The sequence below is a fragment of the Hordeum vulgare genome, chromosome 3H, assembly GCF_904849725.1.
Source record: "Hordeum vulgare subsp. vulgare chromosome 3H, MorexV3_pseudomolecules_assembly, whole genome shotgun sequence".
NCBI classification, from domain to species: domain Eukaryota; kingdom Viridiplantae; phylum Streptophyta; class Magnoliopsida; order Poales; family Poaceae; genus Hordeum; species Hordeum vulgare.
This window is the reverse complement of record NC_058520.1, coordinates 303,539,563-303,563,861: the sequence shown is the minus strand read 5'-3', so window position 1 is coordinate 303,563,861 and position 24,299 is coordinate 303,539,563. Positions and strand designations below refer to the sequence as shown.

General features: G+C 42.0%; 1 protein-coding gene across 1 annotated transcript; it reads right to left on the bottom strand.

Moving 5' to 3' along the window:
• Positions 1 to 21,964: 21,964 nt before the first annotated feature.
• On the bottom strand, positions 21,965 to 23,209 carry LOC123441716 (protein DETOXIFICATION 44, chloroplastic-like). Its single transcript, XM_045117994.1, has 5 exons — positions 23,204 to 23,209; positions 22,984 to 23,100; positions 22,803 to 22,898; positions 22,596 to 22,717; positions 21,965 to 22,039 (listed from the first exon to the last, which is right to left on the bottom strand). The coding sequence occupies exons 1-5, from the start codon at positions 23,207 to 23,209 to the stop codon at positions 22,018 to 22,020; spliced, it is 363 nt and encodes a 120-aa protein (XP_044973929.1). The 3' UTR covers positions 21,965 to 22,017.
• Positions 23,210 to 24,299: the final 1,090 nt, after the last annotated feature.

Sequence of the window (24,299 nt, the reverse complement as noted above, 5' to 3'; positions counted from 1 at the left end):
GCAAAACTCCATAAAGATAGTCAAGTGCACTCAACTCACTAGCAATTGGATCAACATAATTGGATCTCTTAAAGAGATTAGCAAGTGGATGAGGATCCATATCACTAGATTTTCAGCACGCGAAGATGTAAGCATATTGAAGGCACATGGCAACACAAGCGAACAGAAAGCAAGCGAAAGAAAAGGGCGAACAAAAAAGGCAAATGAAGAAAAGGGCTAATTGGTGAAGTGGGGGAGAGGAAAATGAGAGGCAACTAGCAAACAAAGTAAATGACAGAGATGAGTATAGATCTTGACTTGAGCTCTCCCCGACAATGGCGCCAGAAATCTTTTTGCTGCTGGCTACGCCTATAGGGATTTCCTTGGCAAATATGCAAAGGATTCCCCCGTGGCCTTGGAGCCTTGCGTTGGAGTTCCCTTGAAGAGGAAAGGATGATGTAGCACATCGGCGGTAAGTATTTCCCTCAGTTTGAGAACCAAGGTATCAATCCAGTAGGAGGATCGCGTCAAGTCACAAGTACCTGCACAAACACAAAAAGCTTGCACCCAACACTATGAAGGGGTTGTCAATCCCTTATAGATTGTTTTCAAAGTGAGAACTGAAAGCAAAAAGTAAACAAAGCAAAGTAAAAGTAAAAGCTGAGATGATAATTGTGAGTAGACCCGGGGGCCGTAGTGTTCACTGGTGGCTTCTCTCATGAAAGCAAGTAGACGGTGGGTGAACGAATTACTGTCGAGCAATTGATAGAACCGCGCAAAGTCATGACCTTATCTGTGGCAATAATCATACATATAGGCATCACGTCCAAAATAAGTAGACCGATACTTTCTGCATCTACTACTATTACTCCACACGTCGACCGTTATCCAGCATGCATCTAGTGTATTGAGTTCATAAGAACATAGTAACGCCTTAAGCAAGATGACATGATGTAGATGGACAATCTCAAATCTATGAGGAAAGCCCATCTTGTTACCCTTGATGGCAACAACACGATGCATATAAGAAATCAGAAAAGACTCAAATATAATTCATAGATAATCTGATCACAAATCCAAAATTCATCGGATCTCGAAAAACACACCGCCAAAGAGGATTACATCGGATAGATCTCCATGAAGATCATGGAGAACTTTGTATTGAAGATCCAAGAGAGAGAAGAAGCCATCTAGCTACTAACTACGGACCCGTAGGCCTGAAGTAGACTACTCACGAGTCATTGGAGAGGCAATGATGTTGATGTAGAAGCCGTCCAGCTCCAAAGTCCCCTCCGGCAGGGCACCAGGAAGGGTCTCCAGATGAGATATCGCCGAAACGGAAGCTTGCGGCGGCGGAAAAGTGGTTTCGTGGACGCCCTGATTTTTCTGGGATTTTAGGGAATATATAGGCCAAAGAGTTAGGGCAGGGGGACCATAAGCCTGGTAGCCGCGTGCCCCCCTGGCCGCGGCTACAGGGCTTGTGAGCTCCCTGTGGGCCTCCTGCCTTGGCCCTCAAGTCCCCCGATCTTCTTCTGTTCTGGAAAATTCATTTCGGGGATTTTATTCCGTTTGGACTCCGTTACAAAATCAGATATGAAAAGTGTCAAAAACAAAGAAAAACAGGAACTCGCACTTGGCACTGAATTAATAAGTTGTCCCAAAAAAGATATAAAAGGTATATAAAACATCCAAAGTTGACAAAATAACGGCATGAGACCATCAAAAATTATAGATACGTTTGAGACGTATCAGTCCTCAAGCGAAAGCCGAGATCGATAAAAATGCTCACATTTTTAGAGATAGAGGTATTGCTAAAAATAAAATACGGACATGAAGGCATCATGGTTATCCTTAGAACAGCAGCACATATTAACATATAATTTCTTATGCTAGAGTAATAATTCATTCACAAGGTAAAATACGAATCAAGAACTCTATTGAGAAGTGACAATCTATTATTTGAGTCATTGAAGTAATTCCAATTTATCTCAACGTAGGAAAGTGTCTATTTAAGAGCTTGTAAAGCAAATCCACATACTCAATCATCTTATAATCTTTCATAATTGCTAACACTAACGTGGTACCTATGAGGTCAAAGCTTCAATCACTACTGAAATTCCGAAATTTGCCTTCTGCCATGGCAGACGGCAAAGGGGGCAACCACGGACGGCAAAGGCTTTGCCGTCGGTCAGCAGACGGTAAACTAGACGATAAAAAAATCCGGTGAAGAGGTTCTTTGCCGTCTCCTTTTGTAAAGTGGACGGCAAAGAATCTTTGCCATGAGGGGGCAGACGGCAAATTAACCGGGACGACATATACTTCAACGACCCCGTTAAGTGTTAACGGCAGGCGTCTGCTCTTTGCCGTCTGCCGTGCCCCCCTTTGCCATGTGTGGGCAGACAACAAAGAGGGGAGAGAGGGGGGCTGATTCACCCCTTTGCCTTCTGCTCCCCCCCTTTGCCGTGTGGGGGCCGACAGCAAAGAGGGCAAATAGAGGGGGCAGATTCCCCCCTTTGCCGTCTTCCCACCCCCTTTGCCATGTGGGGCACACGTCAAAGAGGGCAAACAGAGGGGGCACATTCCCCCCCCCTTTGCCGTCTGCCCACCCCCCTTTGCCACGTGGGGGCAGACGGCAAAGAGGGCAAACAGAGGGGGCACATTCCCCCCTTTGCCGTGTGCCCACCCCCCTTTGCCATGTGGGGGCAGACGGCAAAGAGGGGAACCTACCCCATTTTAATTTATTTTTTATTATATCCATAATTTTAACAATAATTAGGATATATATATATAATTGACATAAATAAATTTCTTTCAGTACTAATAACCATATTAAAATAACTCTCATCCATAGTGCATACATATTATGCAAGTTGCATCCGTACCAAACCATATATTACACCAGTTTCATCCACATGCATACAAACTTTCATATATATCCATATACTACAATAGTTTCTATACAAGCCATGGTACAAGAAATCATCTTCAAGCATTCCATCAATATATTCCAAGCTTCCCGTGAAGTGAAGGTAATCTGCAAAATGAAAAATAAGAAAGTTAGAAGAATAATACTAGATTAAGAAGTGAATATATAGGTTATTTCAGAGAGAAATTAGCTATGTATAGACCATTTAGGAGCTAATTAAGCTAATTACGTCATTTAGGTGGAACCCTAGATAACCATACGTCGTTTCGGAGCTAACTTGGGTAAAATAGGTCATTCTGGAGCAAACAATGCTTATTAAGCCATTTTGGATCTAGCTAGGCTAATTATAGGACATTTAATACCTAAGTTAAGGGGAATAGGTCATCTTGCAGCTACGTAAGCCTTATTATGTCATTTAGGAGAGAACTTAGCTAACTGTCCGTAAGCTAATTTTGGAGCTAACTAAGCTAATTATGTCATTTCGTAGGATAATTAGCCTATTTAGCCTTTCTTGGATGATTCTTAGCTACGTAGAAGAAGAGAAAGAGAAGAAGAAGTAAAATAAGGACGAGGAGGAGGAGAAGGAGAAGGAAGAGGAGAAGAAGAAGAAAAGAAGAAGGAGAAGGAGAAGGAGGAAGAAGGAGGAAGAATAAGGAGAAGGAGGAGCTCCTTCTCCTTCTTCTCCTCCTTCTTCTCCTTCTCCTTATCCTCCTCCTTCTCCTTCTTCTTCTTCTCTTATTCTTCTTCCTTCCTTTCATTTTTCCTCTTTCTTCTCCTCTTGTCCCCTTCTTCGGGCTAAATTGGCTAAGAATGCCTTTTTGGACCTAATTATGTCATTTCGAGGATAATTAGCTAAGTATAGGTCATGTTTTATTAAATAGACCATTTAGGAGCCAACTAAGCTAATTATGTCATCTAGGTGGAACCCTGGCTAACTATAGGTCGTTTCGGAGCTAACTTGGGTTAAATAGGTCATTCTGGAGAAAACTATGCTTATTAAGCCATTTTGGATCTAGCTAGGCTAATTATAGGCCATTTAATACCTAAGTTAGGGGGAATAGGTCATCTTGTAGCTACGTCAGCCTTATTATGTCATTTAGGAGAGAACTTAGCTAACTGTAGGTCATTATTTATTAAATAGGTCTTTTTGGAGCTAACTAAGCTAATTATGTCATTTCGTAGGATAATTAGCCAATTTAGCCTTTCTTGGATGAGTCTAAGCTACGTAGAAGAAGAGAAAGAGAAGAAGAAGTAAAAGAAGGAGGAGGAGGAGGAGGAGAAGAAGAAGGAAGAGGAGAAGAAGCAGAAAAGAAGAAGGAGAAGGAGAAGGACGAATACGGAGGAAGAAGGAGAAGGAGGAGCTCCTTCCCCTTCTTCTCCTCCTTCTTCTCCTTCTCCTTATCCTCCTCCTTATCCTTCTTCTTCTTCTCTTCTTCTTCTTCTTCTTCCTTCCTTTCATTTTTCCTCTTTCTTCTCCTCTTGCCCCCTTCTTCGGGCTAAATTGGCTAAGAATGCCTTTTTGGAGCTAATTATGTCATTTTGAGGATAATTAGCTAAGTATAGGTCATGTTTTATTAAATATACCATTTAGGAGCTAACTAAGCTAATTATATCATCTAGGTGGAACCCTAGCTAACTATAGGTCGTTTCGGAGCTAACTTGGGTAAAATAGGTCATTCCGGAGCAAACTATGCTTATTAAGCCATTTTGGATATAGCTAGGCTAATTATAGGCCATTTAATACCTAAGATAGGGGAAGTAGGTCATCTTGCAGCTATGTAAGCCTTATTATGTCATTTAGGAGAGAACTTAGCTAACTGTAGGTCATTTTTAATTAAATAGGTCATTTTGGAGCTAACTAAGCTAATTATGTCATTTCGTAGGATTATTAGCCAACTTAGCCTTTCTTGGATGAGTCTAAGCAACGTAGAAGAAGATAAAGAGAAGAAGAAGTAAACGAAGGAGGAGGAGGAGGAGGAGAAGGAGGAGAAGGAGAAGGAAGAGGAGAAGAAGAAGAATAGAAGAAGGAGAAGGAGAAGGAGGAAGAAGGAGGAAGAATAAGGAGAAGGAGGAGCTCCTTCTCCTTCTTCTCCTCCTTCTTCTCCTTCTCCTTATCCTCCTCCTTCTCCTTCTTCTTCTTCTCTTCTTCTTCTTCCTTCCTTTCATTTTTCCTCTTTCTTCTCCTCTTGTCCCCTTCTTCGGGCTAAATTGGCTAAGAATGCCTTTTTGGACCTAATTATGTCATTTCGAGGATAATTAGCTAAGTATAGGTCATGTTTTATTAAATAGACCATTTAGGAGCCAACTAAGATAATTATGTCATCTAGGTGGAACCCTGGCTAACTATAGGTCGTTTCAGAGCTAACTTGGGTTAAATAGGTCATTCTGGAGCAAACTATGCTTATTAAGCCATTTTGGATCTAGCTAGGCTAATTATAGGCCCTTTAATACCTAAGTTAGGGGGAATAGGTCATCTTGTAGCTACGTCAGCCTTATTATGTCATTTAGGAGAGAACTTAGCTAACTGTAGGTCATTTTCTATTAAATAGGTCTTTTTGGAGCTAACTAAGCTAATTATGTCATTTCGTAGGATAATTAGCCAATTTAGCCTTTCTTGGATGAGTCTAAGCTACGTAGAAGAAGAGAAAGAGAAGAAGAAGTAAAAGAAGGAGGAGGAGGAGGAGAAGAAGAAGGAAGAGGAGAAGAAGAAGAAAAGAAGAAGGAGAAGGAGAAGGACGAATAAGGAGGAAGAAGGAGAAGGAGGAGCTCCTTCCCCTTCTTCTCCTCCTTCTTCTCCTTCTCCTTATCCTCCTCCTTATCCTTCTTCTTCTTCTCTTCTTCTTCTTCTTCCTTCCTTCCTTTCATTTTTCCTCTTTCTTCTCCTCTTGCCCCCTTCTTCGGGCTAAATTGGCTAAGAATGCCTTTTTGGAGCTAATTATGTCATTTTGAGGATAATTAGCTAAGTATAGGTCATGTTTTATTAAATATACCATTTAGGAGCTAACTAAGCTAATTATGTCATCTAGGTGGAACCCTAGCTAACTATAGGTCGTTTCGGAGCTAACTTGGGTAAAATAGGTCATTCCGGAGCAAACTATGCTTATTAAGCCATTTTGGATATAGCTAGGCTAATTATAGGCCATTTAATACCTAAGATAGGGGAAGTAGGTCATCTTGCAGCTACGTAAGCCTTATTATGTCATTTAGGAGAGAACTTAGCTAACTGTAGGACATTTTTAATTAAATAGGTCATTTTGGAGCTAACTAAGCTAATTATGTCATTTCGTAGGATTATTATCCCATTTAGCATTTCTTGGATGAGTCTAAGCTACGTAGAAGAAGATAAAGAGAAGAAGAAGTAAAAGAAGGAGGAGGAGGAGGAGGAGGAGGAGAAGGAGGAGGAAGAGGAGAAGAAGAAGAAAAGAAGAAGGAGAAGGAGAAGGAGGAAGAATAAGGAGAAGGAGGAGCTCCTTCTCCTTCTTCTCCTTCTCCTTATCCTCCTCCTTCTCCTTCTTCTTCTTCTCTTCTTCTTCTTCCTTCCTTTCATTTTTCCTCTTTCTTCTCCTCTTGTCCCCTTCTTCGGGCTAAATTGGCTAAGAATGCCTTTTTGGTCCTAATTATGTCATTTCGAGGATAATTAGCTAAGTATAGGTCATGTTTTATTAAATAGACTATTTAGGAGCCAACTAAGCTAATTATGTCATCTAGGTGGAACCCTGGCTAACTATAGGTCGTTCCGGAGCTAACTTGGGTTAAATAGGTCATTCTGGAGCAAACTATGCTTATTAAGTGATTTTGGATCTAGCTAGGCTAATTATAGGCCATTTAATACCTAAGTTAGGGGGAATAGGTCATCTTGTAGCTACGTCAGCCTTATTATGTCATTTAGGAGAGAACTTAGCTAACTGTAGGTCATTTTTTATTAAATAGGTCTTTTTGGAGCTAACTAAGCTAATTATGTCATTTCGTAGGATAATTAGCCAATTTAGCCTTTGTTGGATGAGTCTAAGCTACGTAGAAGAAGAGAAAGAGAAGAAGAAGTAAAAGAAGGAGGAGGAGGAGGAGAAGAAGAAGGAAGAGGAGAAGAAGAAGAAAAGAAGAAGGAGAAGGAGAAGGACGAATAAGGAGGAAGAAGGAGAAGGAGGAGCTCCTTCCCCTTCTTTTCCTCCTTCTTCTCCTTCTCCTTCTCCTCCTCCTTATCCTTCTTCTTCTTCTCTTCTTCTTCTTCTTCTTTCTTCCTTTCATTTTTCCTCTTTCTTCTCCTCTTGCCCCCTTCTTGGGGCTAAATTGGCGAAGAATGCCTTTTTGGAGCTAATTATGTCATTTTGAGGATAATTAGCTAAGTATAGGTCATGTTTTATTAAATATACCATTTAGGAGCTAACTAAGCTAATTATGTCATCTAGGTGGAACCCTAGCTAAGTATAGGTCGTTTCGGAGCTAACTTGGGTAAAATAGGTCATTCCAGAGCAAACTATGCTTATTAAGCCATTTTGGATATAGCTAGGCTAATTATAGGCCATTTAATACCTAAGATAGGGGAAGTAGGTCATCTTGCAGCTACGTAAGCCTTATTATGTCATTTAGGAAAGAACTTAGCTAACTGTAGGTCATTTTTAATTAAATAGGTCATTTTGGAGCTAACTAAGCTAATTATGTCATTTCGTAGGATTATTAGCCAATTTAGCCTTTCTTGGATGAGTCTAAGCTACGTAGAAGAAGATAAAGAGAAGAAGAAGTAAAAGAAGGAGGAGGAGGAGAAGGAGAAGGAAGAGGAGAAGAAGAAGAAAAGAAGAAGGAGAAGGAGAAGGAGGAAGAATAAGGAGAAGGAGGAGCTCCTTCTCCTTCTTCTCCTCCTTCTTCTCCTTCTCCTTATCCTCCTCCTTCTCCTTCTTCTTCTTCTCTTCTTCTTCTTCCTTCCTTTCATTTTTCCTCTTTCTTCTCCTCTTGTCCCCTTCTTCGGGCTAAATTGGCTAAGAATGCCTTTTTGGACCTAATTATGTCATTTCGAGGATAATTAGCTAAGTATAGGTCATATTTTATTAAATAGACCATTTAGGAGCCAACTAAGCTAATTATGTCATCTAGGTGGAACCCTGGCTAACTATAGGTCGTTTCAAAGCTAACTTGGGTTAAATAGGTCATTCTGGAGCAAACTATGCTTATTAAGCCATTTTGGATCTAGCTAGGCTAATTATAGGCCATTTAATACCTAAGTTAGGGGGAATAGGTCATCTTGTAGCTACGTCAGCCTTATTATGTCATTTAGGAGAGAACTTAGCTAACTGTAGGTCATTTTTTATTAAATAGGTCTTTTTGGAGCTAACTAAGCTAATTATGTCATTTCGTAGGATAATTAGCCAATTTAGCCTTTCTTGGATGAGTCTAAGCTACGTAGAAGAAGAGAAAGAGAAGAAGAAGTAAAAGAAGGAGGAGAAGGAGGAGAAGAAGAAGGAAGAGGAGAAGAAGAAGAAAAGAAGAAGGAGAAGGAGAAGGACGAATAAGGAGGAAGAAGGAGAAGGAGGAGCTCCTTCCCCTTCTTCTCCTCCTTCTTCTCCTTCTCCTTATCCTCCTCCTTATCCTTCTTCTTCTTCTCTTCTTCTTCTTCTTCTTCCGTCCTTTCATTTTTCCTCTTTCTTCTCCTCTTGCCCCCTTCTTCGGGCTAAATTGGCTAAGAATGCCTTTTTGGAGCTAATTATGTCATTTTGAGGATAATTAGCTAAGTATAGGTCATGTTTTATTAAATATACCATTTAGGAGCTAACTAAGCTAATTATGTCATCTAGGTGGAACCCTAGCTAACTATAGGTCGTTTCGGAGCTAACTTGGGTAAAATAGGTCATTCCGGAGCAAACTATGCTTATTAAGCCATTTTGGATATAGCTAGCACTACAAGGATTTCGGTCTATTGCAACGAAATCGTTCGTCGCAATACATGACGATTTGTGGCGATAAGTACCTATTGCCACAAAACGACATTCGTTGGTAGCCGTTGCGACTGGACGCATGGTAATAGGTTATTGCCACAAAAAATCAATCGTGGCAATAAAGTGATCTATTGCAACATCCATTGCGGGAAGTTGCCACATGTTCCCCCGTCGCAATACTTACCTGATGCCACAATTTGATTTGTGGAGATAGCTTTAATGCAACATGCCACAAATTGTCGCGCCTTGTAGTTCGTGGCGATAGACATTTGTGGCAAGAACCTATAACAACGACGATCATTTCGTGGCGCATACTCTTTCGTGGCAATAGTAAATTGTGGCAACAAACTATGGCAACAATCCTTATTTTCGTGGCATTAGGAATTTTGCCACGAACCACTACACTTGTGGCATTAGCGTATCCCAACAAATATTCCATTCGTCGTAACAACAAATTGCAACAAAATCATGTTGGTGGTGATAAAAAGGTATCGCAACGGATGAAATGTTTGCAGCGAGAAACTATTGCGCCAATTTACACATTTCGTGGTGATACTGTATTTCAACAAAACTTTGTTTGGTGGCACCAAATAGTTATCGCAACGTCAACATGTCTGTAGCGAGAAGCTACCGCAACAATGTAAACTTTCCGTGGTGATACTCTATTTCAACAAAACTTGCTTTTGTCGTGCCACACAGTTATTGCATCATGGGAAAAAATTGTGGTGCCAAAGCTATTGCCACAATATAAAGTGCTCTATTGCAACACTATAATTTTCTTTGTGCAAACATGTGGCAACCAAAAGGGGGTCGTGGTAATAGCCTATTGCAACCATAAAAAAAATATGGCATTCAATTACACTATTCAAAACCGTACATATAATAGATTCATAAAACTCATAATTCTCATAGCAAACCATCAAATGAAACTAGCCCAGTCATAGATTAAATTGTGCGTGGTCTCGAGTCTAGTCAAGGTAGTTTTTTGGATCCTCCGTCATCTCGAGTCCAGTCCAGCTAGTTATTTGGATCCTGCAATCAAGAAATCAAAAAAAACATCCAGTTAATGAGCCTAGTATAACATACCTCAAAAATCATATCGATGGTACTGCAATAATCCAAAAAACTCTTTTACAGAGACCTAGTCCTAATAAGAAAGGACACATCATTTCGATGAGATATTTTCTTAGACTCAGTATGTGACTGCTAATATTTACTTTCCAAAGATCTGTGAAATCTTCTATTATATACTTAAAACGATAGAAAACGAACGGCTAAGATGTAACAGTAAAAAAAAGCTTGAAAGAACGATCAGGATTAGTTTTAAAGTACATGAATGCATGATTCCTGTTCACGTGCATGTCCACATCGTGAGCATTTCAAGACTGAGGGAAGGTGTCCAGGAGACATACGCTATACTTGAACTAATAAAGGATTCCTGAAGGCACACTTATATTGATTTTAAAACATCCGATCTTCACAAGGAAAATATTTCAGAAATATAATTAGGAAACAGAAAAAACAAGGAAAGAAAACACGTAATGTGAGCAATCAGATCTTTTCCTTTTTATGGTCAATAATGTTTACAATTTTAAGAATCTGACACGTGCAAGGTTTAACCATATTTACGAAGAAAAATTCCTATACATGTTGGTCTAGGATACGCGGCAGCTTTCTAAAAGAAGATACAAGGCACCTAATCAATCGGTTTACGACCGGCTGTACAGAACTTTTCTTAACACTTGCGGAAAAAACTTAACCGGCAAGGTTGATGTCATGTTACGGACAGCCATCCATGAAACGCGTACGTGCAGAATTCGTGTTTCTGACATAATGGGTGATGTCAACATCATCTAATTCTTTTTCTTAGCAATCAGCAATCTCTAATTAATCACATATTTTTCAAATAATAAAATAGTTCTATCTTTGTTTTTGTTTACATGCTCTACAGATGAGACGGGATATTTTCTGAGGGGTAAATCAGACGCGATGTTGATTCTCAATGTCACCATCGATGAAGTAACTGATTATTAAATATATTTTTATAATCAAATATACAATCGACTGAGATAATTAACTTAATCTAAACCTTAGAGTTACCTTTCCCTAGATAATAAGCAATATACTATGCTTTCGGAATACTATGTAACATGTCCTGCATAAGTACATGCATGCACACTTTTAATATATTAATGTAACATGTCATGATTTTTTATGTCAATAAATTTGTATAAGATATCCAAGGCCTCATGGCTATTGCTACACTCCTTAATCCACGGTTTAAGATTGATATGCTGCATGTGTGCTTTGAAATGCTCCTTGGTGACTAGTCCATTATTGATGCTGAGAGTAAAGTTTGGGAAAAAAGCTGGGCTAATAGTCTTCACACAGATATTTTTGGGCTTGTTGTCCCAGCTAACATGACCAGCTATGTTATTCTTTTCTTTCCTAGTATTGGAATTCCATTGTTAAAATATCTATGGCTTTCATTGTTCAATCTTCACCGTTCCTTTTCTATTGTCTTAATAATATAATAGATAGATAACGTTGTAGGTGAAAATGAAGAGAGAGCAAAGTTGTGACTTACAATTGCTTTAAACATTCGAGAATTTCTTGTTGAAGCATGTATGAGCGCATTTGAAGAAATAACAGTTGGCCTTGCACCTGCAGCCTTATTAGGACTAGGTCTGTGTAAAAGAGTTTTTTGGAAGTTTGGATTACTATTTTCTTTGTCAATCCTGTTCGTAAACACCTTTAAATAGAAGTGCACTTTTAACAATGCAAGTAACCAACATAAATCTTAAGAGGTTTGAAGCATATGCGTGTAATCACCTGTTGGGTTCCCATCTGTTTGCTGAATTCTGCAAACTTTGCCATCATGTTTTTTTCAAATTTCAATCTTGATGTTCACTCCGCTTCCAACAATCTTTCTCTTTCAGCACCCTCTTCTTTTAACTTCCCCTCAAGTTGTTCTCTCTCAGCGCGCTCCAAGTTAATAATCTCTTGTGTGTTTGCACGCTCAGCTTGTAGTTGATCTTGTAAATCATTGACCTGGTGGCTGAGCTCAGCGTTTCGCTGCTGGAAGGCTGCTGTAGCACGAGCTTGCTCTTCAATCTGGATACGAATCCTTTCAGAACCAGTTGATGGTTTGGCCATGTATCCATATCCACGAGGCTGCGATGACTTGCATTGCAGAGTGCCTTTGTATGTGGTCTGGAAAATATTGTGTCTTTGCTCATCTGAAAGTGGACCTTGAGTTTCAGTCTCTTTGTTTTTAACTTCTGCACATGCTTTGTCCTGAAAATGGAAAGAAAAATTATAAATATGGTATTATTTTAACACTATAAAAGATGAAACAAGAATAACACGCATGAATAACCCCAGCTGATGATGAAGCATGTAGAATGCATATCATTGAATAACTATAGAATGTCAAAAGTCAGTGAACTCACATAAACATCCCGTGACTCTGTGTTAGACCATATTCCATTCTTCGTGTGGGTGAGTTCCCACAAACTAATAAAATCTGGCTCTTCTCCAGTTTTCGGGTTTCTCTGCAAGTGATATAACAATGAGAAGATTGAAACATGAAACCATGTTTAGCAGCGAGACATAAATAATTAGTTAGACTCATACCTTCTCAAAACTAACTTGCGAGTAAGATTTTGATCCAATTCTGTGTTTTGTCTTCTGTTTCTTACGGTTATCGGTGTTCTTTTGGCTGCGTTCCTATCAATTCATTAAAACCCAAATATAACCAATCAAACAAGGCATTTCATCTCAACACATAGTAGACAAACCGTGGTCTTAGAGATGACCTGGAATTTTGAATCTTTGCCAAAGTACTGAATCATCCATTCCCACTCTTCTGGTTGTAAATCTTCCGGTAGATTAGCCAATCTAGCTGTATCGGTTTTGTATGCCTTGTAAGTGGAGCTTAGAGTTGATCGCCAACCTCTGTATCGCTCTTTCGCGATTTTGAGTACCTTTTCTTCTGTGTCTGGTGTATCCTCCAGGTCCCATCTATCATGTAAAGCATAAAGCAAATGAACATACATATGCACTGCATTATCGATAGTAAAGTAAGATAACACATGTAGAAAAGATCGTACGTACTATAATATCTGCAACAATGAGTCGATGGATGGTAGGGTGAATGTTCGACCACCTCCTTACTCCAATGAGTGGTAACTTTCTTTTCATTATGACTACCACGTCATCCTTGAATGAACGATAGTTCATTCCAACTGTACCACCCAATGTTTCAGAGAATGCAATATTTAGCTTTGCAGATCCATTGGAAAAACGCTTCTTAGATGCTTTGAAACCTTTTAGAACACCTCGCCCTTTCTTCTTCTGTCCACCAGCTTCTACAGCCCACATCATACAAGAACTATTGTATTACTGGGTATTAGATTGTAAGAAATGATGACACAAATATAAACAAAAGAAAGTACCATCCTGTAGTTGCGCGCGGTTGCGGCGAGCATGGGATGGCCATTCATCCAGTGCACACATGTCATTAGCAAATACCGGAGTGTTAGATTGGTCTTGAGTTCCTGTATAATGTTTCATAGTTTTCAAGATTAAGCAATTCAGAATTTTTTGCATTAAGTATCAAAAACTGCAGTAATTTTTCTGTTGGTATGAGATACAATATATATAAATTGGGCTACTTGCAATCACAACAATGTATTTTGCATATTGCTATAATGTATATATTAAGGGCCCCAGGTTTTACTTTCGCCCTGGGCCCCTGAAATTTCGGGACCGGCCCTGAGCTAGATGGCTAGCTAGCTTCAGTATACTATGCAAAGAAAAACTACAGTTTAGCTAATACTACAGTATTAAAATCATCATTGTTTGAGACAACCAAACACCTCCTTGTAATCAAAACTATGATAATCTGAAAAACTGCAGTATTCTCAGAATACGTTAAAAATGTTGAGCTACCAAACAGGGCCTAAATGTCATAAACTTTTTACCAGATCTCGGTTGTCGATGTTGGTTTTGGTAAGTTGTTATGCTTTCCATCCTTGTTACCAGAACAGATCCTTTCTTTACTGGACACAAAAAAAAATGTAGGGACTTAGCATTATCAATGTGCACATTCATATAAGTGATTAAGAATTAAGGACGTCGTGTACCTTGTAGAAAGGAGTCATGTGCATCATCTCTTTCCTCTTGTGTTGAATGCATCATTGTGCCATTCTGTAGGTAATATCATAATTTAAAAAATATCAAAAGAAACACAATACTTAAAGTAGGCATAAAAAAATGACCGGAAAAATATCTATGATGGTCTTCTTTTGATACTGTGTGGTTGCTAAACTTTTCACAAAGCATCACCACCTACGGTGACTACAGTGTGAGGATGTGCATGACTTAAACACATTAACACAGACGATAAAAAGTCTCACGGGCAAAAAATAGTAGACTAGAGCAAAGGTATGAGTATGACAAGAGAACATAAGTATCCATTCAGTGGTGGCAAAGATAAATCCAATGATTCAGGCATAACATCTCACTGAACCTACCAATTGAAGTTTGCGATGTCAAATTTAAAATAATGTCATGTAAACCGATGCATTGACAAATACATCAGGATCCCGCTGCTTGGTATTCCACAGTTATAAAAATTGATGCATTGACAAAACAAAACACCTTCATCTGTAACTTTTGACACGAATGACACGCTTTGTTGCCTTGACTGTATGTCACTTTGTTAAGGCCCAAGCATAGGTGTGTTATCAAATTCCTAATGCACAATCTAAGAAGGCAGCAGCAGCACCCTAAAACCAAGACAACGCAGAGGGAAGTAAGCGCATCCTGAAGGAAAAACTTGGATAGAGTAGCGGCCCAAGCATCAGCCAATTTAAAATAATGATTCAGGCATAACATCTCACTGAACCTATCAATTGGTGGCGTTGACTTTTTTAGCAGAAAAATACCACACAACCCATCTTGCTCTGGAGAAGACTAATGTAGGGAATAGGGAATACCAAAAAGAATAAGACTAATGTACATGGCTGGCTATGGAGGTTCAGAACCGATGAACCTTGCTCTGCTTCTTCTCTGTTGTACAACGCTGCAGTGTGAGACCAAACTCGGAGGTTCAGGGATGTGGCGATCAACCTCGACGTGGGCAGGTCGGCATTGCGCTCGCGATGCAGGGGAGAACACCAAAACTACGCCGGCGCCGACGCCAGACCGCATCGCTGCCGCCGGCAGCATGGATAAGGACACGGAGACACAGTTCGCGTCGGCGGGCGCGGAGGAGAGGGAGGGCGATGACCGTGGAGTGCCGAGGAGAGAGAGCCCACTGCATGCGGCGGCGCACACCCCAGCACACACAACCAGTAGCCGGCGGAGGAATCCAGACATGACCAAGGACACGAGGCCTCTCTGGCCGCAGCTGCGGGGTGGGTTTTTAAGGGAGCAGAGCCGGCAATTGGATTGATGGATTTCTCTGCTACGGAGGAAATAGCAGGGAGGAGGATTGATGGATTTCTCTGCTGCCGGCCGTAGCTACTCCTCCAATCCATTCGTATACTGCTGCTACTCCGTGCCCGTGGGGAGGAGGAGATGGGGGAATTTGGGGGATTTCTGATCTCTCTCACGCGGTGGTGGAGGCAGAGACAGAGGTACGTGCGGTGGCGCAGGCGGAGGAGGAGAGGTGCGTGCGGTGGCGCAGGTGCAGACAGAGGTCCGTGCGGTGGCGCAGGTGGAGGAGGAGATCGGGGAAAAGAACAACCTCAGACGCGGTTCGCTGTGTTGACGCCGATGTCGTTCCCTGTGTTGTTGACGCCGTCATGACGCCGTCGGGAGGAGAGCTCAGATCCAATCGCCCGAAAAGACGTGGTTTAGAATAATAATCGAGGATAAATATAGTCTTTTTTTGGAGGGAACGAAAGCACTAATTCAGGAACTTTTATCGGGAGGCTAAAATTTTTTTGGCGCCAAAAAAAATAGTCCACGCGACCCTCTATTTGTTTACTCCCTACGTACCATTTTTTCATCATGGATCTATAATTATGTATATTTGTTTACTCCCTAGGTACCATTTTTTTAACTTAGGATATGTCAAATATTTGTGTTTTGTTGCATTGTTCGTCAAAGGAGCATAAATTTGATCAGTTTTGAATTATCGCTCGCACAAAACTCTTGCGACTCGTCTCGCAGTGGACCACCAAGCATTGAGCGATTCCTCGCCATCCGGTGGGCGACACAGAATCCTTAGCCATGCCAGGGTTTCATGCCATACTTGTCGGGAGAATGGGCAGGCAAGGAGGAGGTGGTGCATAGTTTCCGGTTCTTGGTCGCAGAGGAGGCATCGTGGGTGGTGCTGCAGATCCCGGACGCCGAGGCCACCCAAGGAGATTAGCCGCGCAACGCGTTGCCAATTGACGTGGCAGTTACCTCCCTGGGCATTGGCGCGCCCCGCCCACAGGAATCCTCGCTGGATCTTTACCGGCGCTTGGATTGTCTTCTTCGATGGAGCCAGCACGAGGAGCTGGTGGATGGGGATCGCGCTCAGGACGGCTTTGACGAATGCGAGGCGACTGGCCTTGTTCATGAGGGGTGCCTTCCAGCACGGGAGCATGCCGGCGGTTCTGTCGACGACGGGCTGTAGCTGGGCAGTAGTTGGGTGCCGCAGCGTCAGCGGGATGCCCAAGTAGGTGATGGGAAGATCCACGATGGGGCACCCCAGTAGGTCGACGACAGGCGTGGTTGTGGCGGGGTCGCAGCGGATCAGCGTGGTCGTGCTCTTCAGGAAGTTGACCTGGAGTCCCGAGGCGCGGCCTCCATGGGGGTGGGCAGCGGCGGTGTGGTGGTCGCCAAGGTGGGCAGCAGCGCCGGCAGCGCGGCCCTAGTCGCAGGCGGCGCGGGCACCACAATTGGCCACCCCCATACTCGCCGAAATTTTTACATGTGATTGAACCAAAATTCATTTCTATACTCCTATATAGTATACCAGTTTTGAATCGAACTCAAAGCGTCCATCGGAACCGTTGATTTCCTAAATCTAGCGGCTGATATGCTCAGGATTCGCAGTGAACAGTGGCATCAGTTTACTCCACGGTCCTCTAGAATCATCCTGAAAGAAGGGCCCCATGCATCGTGTGCTCGTGACCTGGTACGTACGAACCTTTTGATATAGCCTGAGAAGAAAACTGCAAGGAGATAGGAAAATAGTGGGGTACGTGGATACATCTTTCTATATATATTTTTTGTTCCGTTCTTAGTCATCAATTAATAAGTATTTATTTTAAATGACTCGGATTGATCGTCATGCTGGTCCATCGGAAATACAACAAACAAAATAAAATTTACATGAGCGAGAATGAACCGTTGACACGTTGTTTATCATCGTTTTCGTGTCACATCTAACTTAACCTTGTTGATGATAACCGGGATGTCTTCATGCACGACTAACGCACGATAAAAAATTCTAACCTCACCGTCCCAAGGAGTCAGTACAGTTGTACGTCGGAGCTCCATCTAATCCATCTCTACAAACGAACTTGAGGACGACCGAAGCCCGAAAAATAAACACGAAGATGAAGTGCCGCCCATTATGAAGGTTAAAACCCTAATCTATCTACTAGCTGAAGCTTTGTGCCAATATCACTTGCTAATTTTAAGTCGTGCATTGCACATGTATTCATACTAGTATATATGGTTGCCTTCAATCTTTACATTATTAAAAAGAAATAAGTACGCATGCATGTTTCTTAATCGTACACATTTAAAAAAAACAATTTGCTGGCCTTGCAATATTGGAATCTTACGCATGCATGTTTCTTAATCATACACGTTTCAGAAAAAACAATTTGCTGGCCTTGCAATATTGGAATCTTACGCATGCATGTTTCTTAATCATACACGTTAAAAAAAACATATCCCAGATCCTCAAAAGTACTACCCCAAATAAATCAACTATCCCAGATCCTCAAAAGTACTACCCCAAATAAATCAACTATCCTAGATCCAGCAGCCACACCATGGCTGCGCGACGAAGCAGCCCGTGCTGGCACCACCCTGACGCTCCCCTCTCCCTCTAACCTTGATCCGGCACCCTTTGCTCGGCGCCTTCTGCCCTTCGGCCTTCTCTTCCCTGGATCTCTGCTGCTCGATCCTGCCAGTGGGCGCATGGTTGGATCGCCTGACGTATGAACTCTGGCGCCAACCGGCTCTGCTCCGGCTCTTCCGCCATCCTGGTCGGCTGCCCGGGACTCCCGTGTGCATGAGTGGAACGCCCTGCAGAAGGTCTCCCCTGGTCAGCCGTCCCTCTCCTGAGAGCAGCAAAGTGCAGCAAATTCAGAGTAAGCAAAGTGCAACAAATTCAGAGTAAGCAAAGTGCAGCAAATTCAGAGTATTCCCCTCCCTGTTTTCCTCTGTACTATTTGTCATTGCAAGTGCAGCAGAGTGCAGCAAATTTAGATTCCGGCTTCAACACTTGTGATTCAGGCTTCTACACTTGTGATTCAGGCTTCAACACTTGTGATTTTAAGCAGGCTATAATGTTATTGTCTTGTGTCCTTGTTGTCTTGTCTTGTGATGCAGCTAGTGATTCTATTGATTGTAGTGCAGGTACTAATGCAATTGCTATGTTTTTTTAATAGGATAGGCTTTACGGAGATAAGGCAAAATGACACGAGATAAGAGCTGGATGGATAAGGAAAGAGATTCTGTTGAGTGGCAAACTGGCATGAAGAATTTCTTGAATTTTGCTTTCGATGGTCCTCATCCAAAATCAGCTGTACCATGTCCATGTAGGAAATGTCTGAATAGTGCTCAAAGAAATAAAAAGGAGGTTCATACTCACTTGCTGTACTATGGGATGGATCAGAGCTACACTCACTGGATATACCATGGTGAACAACCTGATGAGGGCATCATGTCTGAAGATTCTGATAATGAAGATGATGTAGATGATGGTGCTGGAATGTGTGACATGCTCCATACTCTCATAAGGGGCACGGGCATGGAAAGTAATGCAGATCATGATGAAGGTACAAGATACATTCATGTGGATGATTCCAGCGGTGATGGAAGAAACCAGGAGCCAAATGCAACAGCCAAGGTGTTCTTCGAACTATTGAAAGAGGCAAAAAAAGAGTTGTACCCAGGTTGCGAGGATGTCACAAAGCTATCTTTCATTGTGAAGCTTTACCAAATCAAGTGTGTGTCTGGGATGACCAACAGAGCATGTGATTTAGTTCTGCAGATGTTCGCGCAGGTGCTGCCAAAGGGTCACTGCATTCCTACTAATCTCGCAAAAGTAAGGAAGGTGATCCGAGATCTTGGGTTGGATTACAAGAAGATACACGCGTGCGTTAATGATTGTGTTCTATTCCGTAATGATCATGCTGATGCCGAAGAATGCCCTGTCTGTCACGCGTCTCGATGGAAATCTACTCCTACCAGTGACGAAGACAATACATCAAGTCGTAAATCAAGGAAGCCAGTGCCACAGAAAGTTCTAAGGTATTTCCCACTCATTCGGAGACTGCAAAGGTTGTACATGACAGAAGTTATGTCATCACATATGAAATGGCATAAGGATGGTCGGGTGGATGATGGCGTAGTGAGGCATCCTGCAGATTCAAAGGCCTGGAAGCATTTTGATAAGAAATATTCTAAGAAATTCTCAAAAGATGCTCGCAGTGTTCGGCTTGGCCTTGCTTCAGATGGATTCAACCCTTTTGGGCTCATGAGTTTATCACACACTACATGGCCTGTCATTCTTATCCCATATAACTTGCCACCTTGGATGTGCATGAAGCAACAAAATTGGATTATGTCAATGATTATTCCACGACCAAAGTCAGCAGGAAATAACATAGATGTATACTTGCAGCCCTTGATTGATGAATTGAATATTCTATGGAAGGATGGTGCTTACACATATGATGCTGCAACTAAAAGAAATTTCCAGATGTATGCATGCTTGTTATGGACCATCAATGACTACCCAGCTTATGCAATGCTGAGTGGTTGGAGCACAAAAGGGAAGCTAGCATGCCCGTATTGCCACAAACATACAGATTTTTTATGGCTAAAGTATGGTCGAAAGCATTGCTACATGGGACACCGACGTTTTCTGCCGAGGACCCACAAATGGCGTCAAAACAAGTGCTTGTTAAACAACAAGACAGATAATAGAGAAGCTCCAGTGGCACTTACTGGTGAACAAGTTGTGCGGGAGCTTGATAGCATTCAGCATGCACCGTTTGGACGGTCAAATAAGAGAAAACGACCGGAAACTAATAGCTGGCATAACTGGCGGAAGAAAAGTGTATTTTTCCAGCTCCCATATTGGAAGCACTTGCTCGTTAGGCACAATTTGGATGTTATGCACATCGAGAAGAACATTTGTGAAAGCATTCTGGGGACTTTGCTTGAGATAGATAAGAAATCAAAGGATGGTGTGAAGGCTCGTCTTGATTTGGAGGACTTGAAAATTAGGAAGGACCAACATCCAAAGCCCGGTAAGCATAAGTATGAAATAAAGAAAGGTTGCTACACTTTAAATAAGGAAGAGAAGATAATGCTCCTCAAGTTTCTGCAGAGCATTAAGATGCCTGATGGCTATGCTTCACACATTAAGCGATGTGTGGTCCTCGATAAGTGAAAAATTAGTGGACTCAAAACTCATGACTGCCATGTTATATTTCAGAAACTTCTTCCTATTGCGTTGCGCAAGCTTTTGCCAGAGAATGTTGTTAACCCATTGCTTCAGCTGAGTAAATTCTTTTCTGATTTATGCTCGAAAGAGTTAAGGGATGAAGATTTGGAGAAGTTGAGCCAAACAATTCCAGAAACTCTATGTCAGCTCGAGATGATCTTTCCACCAACATTCTTTGATATTATGATGCATCTTCCAATTCATCTTGCTGAAGAGGCCCGGTTGGGAGGGCCTGTCTTGTATAGATGGATGTATCCAATTGAGCGATACTTGCGTACGCTCAAAGGATATGTGCGTAACAAGGCTCAACCAAAAGGTTCTATTGCAGAGGGGTACATACTTGAAGAGTGCATGACTTTTTGCAGTCGATTCCTTGATGGAATGCCTACCAAGCTAAGTCAGTCTGAACGTCATGAAGATGGAGGTACAGATCAACCACCAACAGGGATTAGCATAATGAGTACAGTTGATTACTCCAAGACAGGTTTTGTTTGTGAATCATTCTCTTTGGGTGAGATTAATAGAATGAGGCATTTCATAATAACAAACTATGAGGAAACTGCGCCATGGATGGAGTAAGCATACTCGTTTATTTATTTCACATCGTGATATGCATTAATAATTTGCTTTTGAACTAAAAATCATTTCTCTTTCAAGTGAACATCTTCAGGAGCTCACAAGTAACAATTCTCCTAATCCTCAGAAACGGCACAAGGAAGAGTTTGTTGGATGGTTTGAGAGACGGGTAAGTTTCTTTCTTATTTTCACTAGTGTTCCTCATAATAATGTATCAACACTGTACATTACACTCACACATATTCCATTCGATGAAACAGATCACAAAACTCCACAATGATGGCAAGGTCAGCAGTCTTCTTTATGCACTAGCTAAAGGACCTGATCACCTAGCTCTTGTATACAACCGTACAATTTTGAATGGATATTTTTTTCGGAATTCCTATATAGAGAAGGATTTGAGTACCCAAAATAGTGGCGTCATAGTTAAGGGCGATGCAACCACGGGCAATATTGATTATTACAGTGTGATCAAGAAAATCATATTTCTTGACTTTCCTCCTGATAAGGAGGTTGTTCTATTCCAGTGTGATTGGTTTGATGTGCCTCCTTCCAATAGAACTAAGAGTAAGGGGTATAAGAAGGACACCAAATATGGAATTATTGAACTCGACACTACTCTAGACAGATTCAAGGGGGACCCTTACATTCTAGGCCTCCAAGCTCAACAGGTTTTCTATGTGAGAGATGTGAAGAACCCTGATTGGGCAGCTGTTATTAAAATGAATCCACGCAATTTGTTTGCTCCTTCTGTTTTAAATGGTGTAGGCCTTGATGAAGCTATTGAAGACGATGAAGGTGGTGAGGCGGATGTAATGGATGTCATAGATGTAGAAATTACAGTGCCAAATATTACACTACCTAAAGAGATCACTAGTTGGAGTAGAAATGATGACGAAGGATCAAGCGTTGATGTTTCAGTCATAACAAATATAAAACCTGTTGAGTTTGAAGATGTTCAATTCAAATCTGATGATGATACGGATGATGATGAGGCTTATGTAAATGATGGCCACATTGCTCCTTTGGGAGAAGAAGAATTGGATGATGACGAGGGGTTCTTTGTGTAGACTTAAATCTCTTGGTAAGGTGCTTTTCACATGTTTAAGCCATGAATATGAATTCCTGAACTTTTTTTATGGTTACCTACGAGTGCTAGTCAAGAAACTATGCTGGTGTACCAAACATAAGTTTAGCCAGTCAGCTTCTATAGGGAATGTTAGATCAACTCGCAGAAATAAATCTATAATGGCCCCCAACCTGACTATTTCCCATGGTATATTAATCAGTCTTGGACCAGACTATTTCCCATGGCCCACCTTTGCTCCCTAACCTGAAAAACTAGAAGGGTTCGCTCAAGCCATTGACAGATTTTCTTTTCCAGAATAAGGATCCTTTTTTTTCATTCTAATCCAAGTCTGGGACTTGGTATAACAAAGCCATGCAGTGCCATGATCTTAAAACAATTCCTACCGAAACAAGAGCAAGGAATTACCTCCAGAACCCGGCAATTGCTCGCAGACCCATAAAAAGAGTAAGACCAGCCCATACACCACCAAGACCAAAGCTGGGAGCAACGACAAGGAGGAAGGCTGAGGAGACGACCCCGGCAAAAAGCTAAAATGGCCAATACATCGACATTGTTAAGATGAAAACGTTGGAGCTATAATCGGTAACACCAGTAGCGGGATAGAAACAACACCGTGGAGTATGCGGCATAGTCGAAGTCAGAAACACCGTAGTAGAGCCCATCAAACACAAAAGCAATAGCATTTATTGGCTGAGTAATAGTGACAAACTGCAATAATTCCACATTCATTCAGTGAATATAAGATCACTCAGACTTGAGAAACAAAGTATTGACTTCTTATAATTCTCCTTACCCAGACTCCAGACTGCGCAATATCTAGAACTGATGGATCATCTGTAAATAGCAAGGTCAAATATCCAAACCCAAGGAACAAGGTCGCAGCAAGTGCAAGACCAGTGACACCTCCAATCTGCAGGAAAATAGATGCATCGTCAGCGTATGATTGTTCAGTAAAGCTAAGGAAGATGAGAAAGTTAACAAGCAATTGTGAGTGAATATAATATCTTCTTAACCTGCATAACTCTGTACAAAACCAAGCGGGCCTGCTTGTAGTTCCCTTTCGCATATTCACTTTCAAGCTTATCTCATAATGGCCAGACTTTCAAGCTTATCTCATAATGGAAGGATTACAGCGATGGTCCTGGCAATTAGCAAAGCACCTAGAAAAACAGTAAAGTTAGAGTGGCTATCATACAGGTATGTTGCAGCAACATTTAAGGAATGCTTAATTGGTTGATTACTAAGCGGAGTTCAATTCATGAATATCCTCTTGTCTTTCTGTATAGACCAAATAATTCTCACAAGGAAGCAAAAGCGCTATTTTGTGAAGTCTTAGGAAATGAAAATGAGGGATATGGGCCAACCAGATTTCAGGTAGCGGATAATGTCACCGCCAATGACATTCCATGAGAACAGAACTAGTTCGTTATTCAGCTTCCATAGGAGGATGAATGCCGCCCAGAACCTGAACAAATGCAGATGAATGCAAATAGCTTACGGAGCCTACAAATATTGATAATAATAGGAGGAAGCAAAAAAAGTAAAGATCTCATAATGGCTTCAACATACCAACTATGAGTGCGATTTTGCCTCCCCACTCTCGATTTTGCCTCCCCACTCTCGGCAATGCAATCCCGGACCGGCGGCTGGCGAGCGAGCGAGCGAGATGGCGACGCTGACCTCGGACCTGCTGCGGCCGGTGCACGAGGCGTAGGCGCTGGACGAGGCGGCGCTGCTGCGGTACGCGGCCGTGCACGTCCTGGGCTTCCCCGCGCCGGCGCCGGCGCTCGCCCTCACGCAGTTCGGCCACGGCCAGTCCAATCCCACCTACTGCCTCGAGGTCTCCGCGCCCGGCGGGGAGCCCCGGCGGTACGTGCTGCGGAAGAAGCCCGCCGACGCTATCCTCCAGTCCGCCCATGCCGTCGAGCGCGAGTTCCAGGTCCGCCAAAGATCCTCCTCCTCCGCCCTCGCTGCCCACCTCGGTTCCCGCTCTCCAATCCCGCTCCCTCCCGTCGGCGGTGGGCTCTCCCATCGGCGGTGGACTCTGCTGCTAGGGATTTGGCGGAGAGAGTGAGGGAGGGGAATGGGTAAGGGTAATGGAAAGTGAAG